This window comes from Xyrauchen texanus, chromosome 44, assembly GCF_025860055.1.
Source record: "Xyrauchen texanus isolate HMW12.3.18 chromosome 44, RBS_HiC_50CHRs, whole genome shotgun sequence".
Classification (NCBI taxonomy): domain Eukaryota; kingdom Metazoa; phylum Chordata; class Actinopteri; order Cypriniformes; family Catostomidae; genus Xyrauchen; species Xyrauchen texanus.
Genome location: NC_068319.1, coordinates 16,494,566 through 16,505,575, shown reverse-complemented (window position 1 = coordinate 16,505,575; position 11,010 = coordinate 16,494,566). Strand labels below are relative to the sequence as shown.

General features: G+C 37.3%; 1 protein-coding gene across 1 annotated transcript; it reads left to right on the top strand.

The window, feature by feature from the left end:
- Positions 1 to 67: 67 nt before the first annotated feature.
- LOC127636727 (transcription regulator protein BACH1-like) lies at positions 68 to 7,210 on the top strand. Its single transcript, XM_052117421.1, has 5 exons — positions 68 to 173; positions 1,864 to 2,117; positions 2,306 to 3,463; positions 4,366 to 4,572; positions 5,993 to 7,210. Exons 2-5 carry the CDS (start codon positions 1,875 to 1,877, stop codon positions 6,446 to 6,448), a joined length of 2,064 nt encoding a protein of 687 aa, XP_051973381.1. The 5' UTR covers positions 68 to 173; positions 1,864 to 1,874; the 3' UTR covers positions 6,449 to 7,210.
- Positions 7,211 to 11,010: the final 3,800 nt, after the last annotated feature.

Below are 11,010 nucleotides of genomic sequence, written 5' to 3'. Positions count from 1 at the left end.
CATGTTAGAGAAGGCGGGACTAACACAATTTGGCAGTAGTCACATGACATGATGCCAGAGCGAAACACAAGCGCCTCCTTGTTCACATAGTTACAAGTGAGCGCTTAAAGCAATCCGAGTTAGTATGTAGTAACAAATCCAACTTTTACTCTCACTCTCCAGTGATATGTCAGGTGAGTAGGCTGTATTACAGAGACGATTGGGTTTATCGTTTAATATTTATAGATATGTCGAGGACGACAAAAAGACAAAACTAGAGATCTTTGAACTTTACAGAAAAACTTTACTTTAAAAAAATTTTTTTTTAAATGTAACAATGCAGCGACAGGCTTCTATGGTGTTGTTCTTTTCAGCCATATGGATGTGTTGATGGAATCGCCTATATAAGCGGGAATACTTTAACATTAACACTACACATTGTTTTACGTCTCCGAACAAGCGTTCGACTTTGATATTTGTATTGTTTTGTACTGTGCGTCTGTTGTTTTAGCCAATACCATTTTAGCGATGCGGATTAATGAGTTGTCGTTTAACAACAGCACATTACTCCAGTCCATCTGAATAGAGCAACTTGCCCGTCACTTCCTTGGAAATTCGAGGAGTTCAGTGGAAAAGAGACAGGCGGGGAAAATGCTAGCTCATCCTTTATCAGCAAAACCTAATGAGTCAGCAGTGAGCGCGCACTGTTGCGACACACACGACATGACTTGGTCAAATTCTCTGTACACGGTAGAGATAAGGAGCTTCCTTTGGTAAGGACACGTGTTCTTACGGCTTTTCATAAACACGTATTTTTGCTCTGTTTTTCACTTGTTTTGCTATGTAAACTCGAGCTGTACAGACGTCTTTGACCGTTACGTCCCACCCCCACCCTAATCTATCTGGGTTACAGTGAGGCACTTGCAATGAAAGTGAATGGGACCAATCATTGAAATACTGTTTCAAATAACCTTTTTACTGTAAACTTAACAGCTCAAATAATACACAAGTTTTAATATAATTAATTTAAGTGCTTTTATGAACTTTTATGCTTCACATTTTCCCATTTAAACACTCCAAAAATGGCCCCATTCACTTCCATTGAAAGTGCCTTGCCTCAATTTTTATTTAATTTTTTTAAAGAAAAGGAGGGACAAGTCGAATTTTGTCGATTGAACCTGGATATTCCTTTAATGTAGAGTGAGAATGTGTAATATTTGTACCCACTCACACCAGGTAAACAAAAATACCTAGAAAAATGCAATATAAGGCGTGTTTTTTTTTCTTCTCTTTCTTAATCCCTTATATTTACCATGGTAACCATAGTTCCCACAAAAATACTACAGTTACAGTTATAGTTATTGTTTACATCAGTAAATGTGTTGTCATTTGGTTTTAGCCACCTCTGTCATTAAAAAGAAAAAAAAAATTCTGAAAGCTTCTTACACCTTTTGAAAGGGCTAGATCTTCTATTAATGTATTCTAGCAGAAGCAGTAACAATAACTGTAGTAAAGTATCTATTTAATTTTTTTACATTATTTTGTAAGTTTCGGGCCTTAAAATGTCATGTAAACAAACAATCTTAATTTCTATAGTGAATGTAGATTTTTGTTTGGGTTTCATGTCTTTGTACAGTCTCTTTATACTATATATATATATTATTAGTATAAAATCCTTATCCAGTAATCACAACAAACAAGCATCTAAAAAAGTAAATACTCAGAACTGTAGGAACCCTAATGCCTTCTACATATGACAAATAAACGAGTTACATAGACAAAATGTCACACTGCGAACTGTTTGAAATGAATCATGTTTGGATACATTAGACAATTTTCTAAATGAGCACATGTATATCATTTTTGTATGTTTTTATGATACAGATTAACTCAACATGTCAATGAAGAGCTTGAAGTCCTCAAAGTTCACCTTCCAGTCATCTGTGCACAGTTCCCATGTTCTCCAATGTCTAAATGAGCAGAGGAAGAAAGATCTTCTCTGCGATGTGACTGTTGTGGTGGAAAACCAGAGTTTCCGGGCCCACTGTGCAGTTCTGGCCTCCTGCAGTGTTTTTTTTAGCGCCCGGGTGTCCAGTCATACAACACCTCAAGGCCTTGTCATCAACCTCCCCGATGAGGTAACAACATAAACACAGATCTGAGATGGCTGTTCTGGAATATATCTGGACAAACTTGTAGTTTAACCGTGGCTGAAATATTTTGTCCTTAACTGCTTAAAGGAAATGGGATGTATGAATGTAAATGCATATGGGATACATAGGATTCATTTGATGTAAATCTTTTTTTTTTTTTTTTTTTTTGTTAGGTGACTGCAGAGGGATTTGAACCCTTATTGGAGTTTGCCTACACCTCAAAACTCATCTTTACCAAAGAGAATGTGCTGGAAATTCGTAACTGTGCTTCTGTCCTTGGCTTCAAGAACTTGGACAAAGCCTGCTTTGACTTCCTTCTCCCTAAGTTTTTTGACAGCAGCAGAAGTGCTTCAACAGTCCCGAGGAAGCAATGCTGCAAGACCAAATGCTGCAGATCACGAGACACTGAGTTGAGCCTGATTAACAAAGAGGACGTCAATGATGATGGCAAATCTTTACTTCAACCCTCACAGTTTCAGTTCAAAGAAAAGGAACCAACTTGCCCATCCTCTGCACCCATTGAGGATGCACCAGGAAGCTGTCACAATGTTCAAAGTGAGAATAACATAGACTACTCCCTCCTATGCCCAAAGTACCGGAAGTTTCAAATAGCTTGTGGGAAGGAGCGATCCTGTCTGGATGTCTGTGGCTTGGAAACATCCCCTGTTTCCCTCGAGAAGACGGATGATAACTGTTCCCTAGTCTGCTTTCCCTACTCAAGCAATGAATACATCAAGGAGATCTCAAAATGCAGTAAAACATCTCTCAATGAAGATGAAGATTCGCTACTGTCAAAATATTGTGCTCCATCTATTTGTGGTCCTTGCAGTCCTTGCATGGGCCAGCCATTATTACAAGACTGTAGCAAGTCAACACAGTCCATTTGTGTCTCAGAAGTCTCTGCTAAACAGGACATGCCCTTTTGCTCAGAAATGAATGATGCTGAAAGCACTGTTAGGTGTAAAAGTGACATGGAGAATTGCTTTCCTGACCAAAGCAACACCCTGAGAAGTAAAGAGGAAATAGAGGTGGCCAGACAGCTCACTTTCTGGCCAGATTTTTGTCCCATCCAGGGATCTCCGTCTGGCTTGGGCTTGGTGGGGAAACCCTCAAACTTCAATTGTCTGAAGAGCTGGCATCTGGATCCCAACGCTGAGGAGTGTCCCTTCCTGCAGGATTTTGGTGCAGTGGGTGCTCAACTACATGATGGGGAGGGTGGATCTATGTCACAGGGGAGTCCATACGTACCGTCCAACCAATCAGGGGAGGACTCTGATAGTTTTGACACAGAGGGGGACAGTGAGTCTTACAGCAGTGAACGAGTATGTGAGGTGAGGGCTGGTTGGTTATTTTTTTTTATGTATTTAATCTCAGGAAGAAATGTCTATGTCATATTTCACCCCGAAATGCAAAAAGCAAAAATCTAGTAAACAGTTAGGCACTTACAATGGAAGTTAATGGGGCCAATTGGTAAACATTAAAATACTCACTGTTTCAAAAGTATAGCCACAAGATGTAAACAGTATGTGTGTTAACATGATTTTAGTGTGATAAAATCACTTATCTGTGGAAAGTTATATCCAATTTTACATTTTTTTTTTATTTTTTTTTTTTTAAATACAATTCAGTTCAACAACTTCTATGATGCATAAATACTTTCAAATATAGATAATATATAGTCTGTAATCATGAGAAAGAATGTGTGTGGTGGGGGTTCATAATTGTCATGAAAATATTGTTACAATGCAAAAACTAGCTTCTATGATTTATGGCTAAAATATCTATGTTTCATAAGGCACAAGTGAAATAATTTATGAAATAAATAATTCATAAATGTCAGAAGGTTTAGTTTCATTTAAGTAGATTTCTGCATGCATTAAGTTGTTACTCAGTGCTAGTGCTTCTTTAGCAAACACATGCTTCTATACAACGAAGGACAAACTATGAACTTGACTTTGGATTTGCTGTTGATATGGGTAACAGTTTATAGTTTCTACTTTGCACACCTGCTAATAATTTATCAGACTAGTTGTGAGGTCAAAAGTCAGCAGGCTTTCATAATAAGAACCTTTATTAAAGCATTAACCCTTTTTCAAGCTTGCTGATCACTGAATAATCGTAATTATGTTACAAATGTAAATAGACCTGCTAACATGACTAAGCAGGAAGAAGGCGACGTATTTACGTCGGAGTTGATACGCAGTATTTGAGCATTTCCGTTTATTTCCTCTAGATTGCACTGCCGCTCTCTGTGCAGCAGATCGTGTCTTTAAGCAGGAATGACTTCCAGCAGATGCTGAAGCAACAGTGCTTGACTCGGGAGCAACTCGAGGTCGTGCACGACATTCGCAGACGAAGCAAGAACCGTATTGCAGCTCGACGCTGCCGCAAGAGGAAACTTGACTGCATATATAACTTGGAGTGTGAAATCGAGAAACTGGTGGGTATTTGAATGAAATTTCTCCGTTTCAGTGATCCCTCAAGGCCCTAAATGTTAATAACGGTACATAACCCTTTCAGCCGTTGAGATTTGAACCATTTGAACTAGTTGAATCATTCAGCATAAAAACTTTGAGCTACATGGGGAATTTTACAGGGTGAATCCAGTTACATTGCGCTCTACAATTATAAATGTGTCTCTGTGTGTGTGTGTATATATTATTATTTTTGCTTAAATATGAAAGACAGAAAATGAAAACTTTTTGTTGGATCATTACATTTTTTTTTTTATTTGTGTTAATTTTCTGTAATGGTCTGAATATATATATTATTATTATTATTTTTTTGGAGCTAAGTATTCTTAGTGATGACTTTCATTAGATTCTCATGACTAATACAGGAATAATTTGTACTTTATTACAGTAAACTACTGTACATTTTAAAATACTGTAATATAATGATAATTGTATTTCAATTTGAAATTGTATTACAATTAATTTATTTAAAGAAACCTAAATTAAAGGCAGTACAACTAATACATATATACGCGCACACATACCGATCAGCCACAACATTAAAACCACCTGCCTAATATTGTGTAGGTCCCCCTCGTGCTGCCAAAACTTTGCCAACCAGCAGCTCAGAATAGCATTCTGAGATTCTGTTCTTCTCATCACAATTGTAGTTATCTTTGGTTACTGTAGGTAGACTTTGTTAGTTCGGACCAGTCTGACCATTCTCTGTTGACCTCTCTCATCAACAAGGCATTTTCATCCATAGAAATGCCACTCACTGGATGTTTTTGGCACCATTCTGAGTAAATTAGAGACTGTTGTGTGTTAAAAAAAAAAACCCAGGAGATTAGAAGTTGCAGAAATACTCAAACCAGCCCGTCTAGCACCAACAATCATGCCACAGTCGAAAGCACTGAAATCACATTTATCCCCATTCTGATGGTTGATATGAACATTAACTCAAGCTCCTGACCTACAGCTCGCTCAAACGCTCAAAAGTGAAATGTCCAGATTATTTGGGGGTGAAATGTGCTTAATTGGGATGATGCAAAAAACAAAGGTCCAAAAATAGACTATATTCTTTATGCAAAATATAATTAAAACATTTTTGTCTTTTGATTTTGAGGTGAAAGTATCTTTACAGGATTCCCGAGACTCACTCTTTCATAATTCTTCAAGCAGTTGAGATATCCACTGGTTGAATATCTTATTCAGGATAAAAGCTTTTTTCTACAGCTGCAGTTTATGGATAAAGTTTCATAGTGCTCATATTAAATAACAGTATTCAGCTATTTATCATAATTTTATATTTCCTCTTTCTGCTTTGGAATGAACAGACACAATTTGACATCAGAGTCTGACTTGCCAGTGTGAGTGAATGTTGCATGTTATTTCTCTCATCTGTAGAGGAGTGAACGAGAGAAGCTGACAGGTGAGAGGATGCAATTGAATCAGATGAAGGGGAAGGTCTGGCAGAGTTACTCAGGCCTGTATGAGAGGGTCTGTGCTGAAGCCGCCCTTAGACCCGAACAGCTTCAGATACTGGCCAAATATTCCTCTCCAGACTGCCCAATGTCTGCCTTCCTTTGCCCCACCTCAGACCACTCTCAGAGCACTGAACTTCAGCAAGCTTCAGGACTTCCTTCACACACCTGTTGCTCTGAAGAAAAACCATCTATTAGTTCCTCAATGGAATACACTGGTGATGTTGCACAATCAAGCTTGCAAAACCTGTTTCCCACAGGGTTTGTAGACGCTCCGTCACATTGCTGTTCAACCGACACGTTGCTTTCGGAGAAAAGTGGGTGTTGTTCGATTGTGAAACTCAGAACGGATCTCATTAGCAAAAATGAAACTGACTAATAGCAAAATCAAACATTTGCTGGTTAAATATGAACCACAGAATATTACAGACTCTTTCATATGTCTCAAACACACTGAAGGTGCATTTAAGGAATCACTACTATTCCTTGTCTGATCGTAGATTTTACATCTTTTTCTTTACTCAAATCCTTTTAGCATAGACTTGTATATTGTGATATAGGTCTCTTTTTTTTCAATGTTAAATGAAGTATGACCTTATACAATAGTGCTTGTAGTCTTAATACACATGTTCTCCAAACATCCTCACATTCTCATGGAATCTGCCTCATTCAACACTGTCATCATCATTTTTGGACTCAAGAAACCTCAAGTTTGACAACTCAATAAATACTTTAGTTTTTCTTCTCAGGGGACATACTGCCTTTGGATTATACTGTGTTTGTACTGTACAGTTCTTTACTGTTTTCTAGTAGATAAGAAAATGCCTGTATTTGCTGAAGCTGTTCCACTTTGAGCCCAATCAGTAGATAATGATAAGCACATTTAAACTGTACAAAACTTGCAGAAATTAACCAGTGATTCTGGGATCAAACTCAGGTGTTCAGTACTGCACATACTATAGATTCATACTAGAGACACGGATTCACTGAATTGGTTCCTTTTCATATAATTGAAGACTAAATGTTTTCTATCAATTTGCTAAAAACCATCAAAAATGGTTACATTTCTATTGGTTTATATGTTGTCTACACAAACAGGCAGATAACGGTTTTTGTATTTGATATAATAAAATGTGTATTATTCCACTTTTTTAATTGCTTGTCTTACTTGGGTCCAATTAGACAATTTTCTGTAAAGAAATAAAAAAAAGGTTCATAAATTGATTGTAAATCTTTGTAAAACCTTTTTCTAATTGTGTAGTTTATCATTCAATGATAAATTAAACTTTTTCAATGTTTATATTAAAAAAAAGGATTTTAAGCAGCAAACATACCCATGATAATATATTACTACAATGGTAAGAAAAGTATGTGAACCCTTTGGAATTACCTGCATTTATATAGGAATTTGTCTTAAAATGTGGTTTGATTTTCATCCAAGTTACAATAGTGAACAAACACAATCTGTTTTAACTAATAACACACAAATGATTGTATTGTTCTTGTACATATTGAATACATCATTCAAATATTCACATTGTAGGTTGGAAACATTATGTGAACCCCTTGGCCAGGGGTGGGGAACTTGCTCTTGGAGGGCCAATGTCCTGCAGAGTTTAGCTACAATTAAACAAACTAATCAAGGTCTCCAGGATTTCTTGAAACAATTTAAGGTGAGGGAGCTAAAATCTGCAGGATAGTAGCCCTCCATGAGCAGGGTTCCCCACCCCTGCCTCAGGCTAATGATATCAACAAAAGCTAATTAGAGTCAGGAGTTGGCAAACCTGGCATCCAATTAATTAAATGAGATTGGAGGTGTGAGTTAGAGCTATTTTGACTTGTAAAAAGCACTCAAACATTTTCAGTTTTCTATTCACAAGAAGCATCTGCTGACGTGGATCATGCCTCGCAAAAAAGAGATCTCAGAAGACCTACGATCAAGAACTGCTGCTTCGCATGAGGCTGGATAGAGTTACAAAGATATCTCGAGGAACTTTTATCTGTCCACAGTAGGACAAACTGTCTATAAATGAGACAATTTAGTACTGTGGCTACTCTCCCTAGAAGTGGCTGTCAAGCAAAGAGGATTCAAAGGGCACACCGCAGAATGTTCAATAAAGTAAAAACAAATAACCCTAGAGTGACAGCTTAAGTCTTGAAGGAATCATTGCAACTTGTTAACATCTCTGTTCATGAGTCTACTATACAGAAAACATTAAACAGGCATGGTGTCCATGGCAGGACACCACAAAGGAAGCTGCTGCTTTCCAACACAAAAGTTGCTGCACGCCAGAACTTTGCCAAAGACCACTTTGACATTCCACAATGCTACTGGGAAAATGTTTTGTGGACTGATGAAACTAAGGACGAATTGTTTGGGAAGAACGCAGCACTATGTATGGCATAAAAAGGGCACCACATTGCCAACATGAAAACATCATCTCAATGGTGAAGTACGGGTGGAGGGAGCATCATGATTTGGGGCTGCTTTGGTCCACTTGCCATCATCGATGGAAAAATGATTCGTTCATCAAGATATCCTACAGGATAATATCAGGGTGGCTGTGCGCCAGCTGAAGCTCAGTAGAAGTTGGGTAATGCAGCAGGACAATGACCTTAAACATAAAAGTGAATCCAGTACAAAATGGCTTCATAAAAACAATATTCAACTTTTGGAGTGGCTGAATCAGAGCCCAGACCTTAACCCAATAGAAATGCTGTGGAATGACCTCAAAATATGGCTGAGCTAAAGATTAGATAATATTTTATGACCAATTAATGCAGAAAACTAGTTAATTCCAAAGGGTTCGCATACTGTAAATATGGTTGGGTTTAAAAATGTGAGTCCACTTAAATGTGAGATTCAATATAATTAAAACTTTAAAATAGCTTTAGGATTGTTTTTATGATGTAAAATAATTTAGAAATATTTAAGATTATTTCTAAGTCACTTATCAATAATTCTTTTGACATTGAGCATGCTAACTCCTTTGTACAAAAGGTCAGATTTTTTTTCTTCCATTGAAGCAAACAAGATGTAAGATGTTACATTCTGAAATTATGATGAAATAACATCCTCTGGTTTTGCAGAACTGGGCATACCAAATACTAAGAAATTATGAAATTAATGTTACATTTTTTTTATTTAACTTTTCACTCAAATTCTTATGCTAATAATATAATTTGTAAAGGAAAAAATATTTCTTAAATTAGAAGAATGCAAAATAGAAGCATGTTTACAAAAGGACCCAGATTTCTGAATTCCCTGTATAAACCTTTATATTTTATAAACGTTTTTTTGCAAGTGAAATAGTTGTACCAACAGATGGCAGCACTCATCCAAACATGCATTTGCTGTTTCCAGTCATGGGAATAAACGGTCATAATTGCAGCACCTGTATTAGTATTTCATCTGTAATGTGTAAACTTCTCCAGTCTACACGAGCACACCCTGAAGATGAATCTGCAGAATATTGTCATATTACAAGCTGTATTCTCGCAGAGTTAGGAATGGATGCTAAGATAATGGCAGGCTATGAGGCATTTTTCAATATTTAAATCATATTGATGGATATATTCTGTCTGATTGTCAGCTACGGAACAGTATGTTCATGTTTGTGTTGTGTTCCCTTGGGCTAATCTGGTAAACTCATCAGTTTCATCTGCTCTCAGACAGCCATCGGATAATAGTTATCTCCATATTAATATTGTTTATCTTCATATTCACATAACAGATGTCATTGGCCCAGAAGGAAATATAATTTTTTTCTCAGTTTCCTATGTAAACAGTATACATTTTACAATAAAAAAAAATAATAATTAACATATCGATTTTATGATGGTCAAAAAAAGTCCATAATTGGTTAAAATACGGTAGTCAAAAGTATAAGATCTGCAGTGAAATAGGTAAGCTCTCGTTGTCTGCTGGGCACTTGATTACTTTTGAGAGTATGCATGCAACGCAAATCCCTCTGAGGACGCACTGAATGGATTTGAAATCTCCTTCTTAAAGATCCAGATGTCACCACATTGTGGTGAAAGTCAGCTCAGTTTAAATTAACTCCAGACTGGGTCGCCTCAAGGTGTAGAGACCCCCATTGAACTGTCAAAAGGCTGCATCCACACCACTAGGTGTCAGTACAAGTCCAAGACAACTGCCATTTCGGCCAAAGCAACATGACCAAAAACTTACTGTGTGCACCTTTAAATCCATGCAAATAATAAAATCAGAGACATATGTCAAATAACAAATGTATTTGCTGCTTCATGTACTGTATATTTGACCGTGTTTTTGTTTTGTATCTATGAAGGGTACTAATGGAGAAAATATCATGCAGTTGGTCTGCTGTAAAAAGACAAGTGATGCTTTGCGCCAGGATTGTGGTCATGTAGCAAATCATCAAAGTAAGGAATACATGCCTCTCAGACACACACACACACACACACACACACACACACACACACACACACACACACACACACACACACACACACACACACACACACACACACACACACACAAGAGGTCTTTGGAAAAGGACACAGGTGCATCCCTCTGTGAGACAGATTGATTTGCTGGGTGCTCAGTGGATGTGGCGTGTCTTTGTGCCCAGGTGCCAGGATTTTTTTTTGAGCATGCCACATGGAACAAAGGACCCCTTACTGTTCGTTCAAGAACAGTTTCCCCAACCTTTTTTCCAAGTCAGCAAGGCTCAAGCACCCTTTCATTGACACCAAAACAGATATGTGTTCCTTTAAACTCATATTATACTGGATATAATTTAGCATTATCATTCATATTAAAAGGCACCACTGATTCACTTATATATGAGCACATACAGCGAATTGATGAACCCAGCTCTTATATATTAAGTTTCACTGTTCTAGAAGGTGCTGTTCTGAGGGAACAATCTAGAAAGGGATTTCAGGTAAAATCAGGAG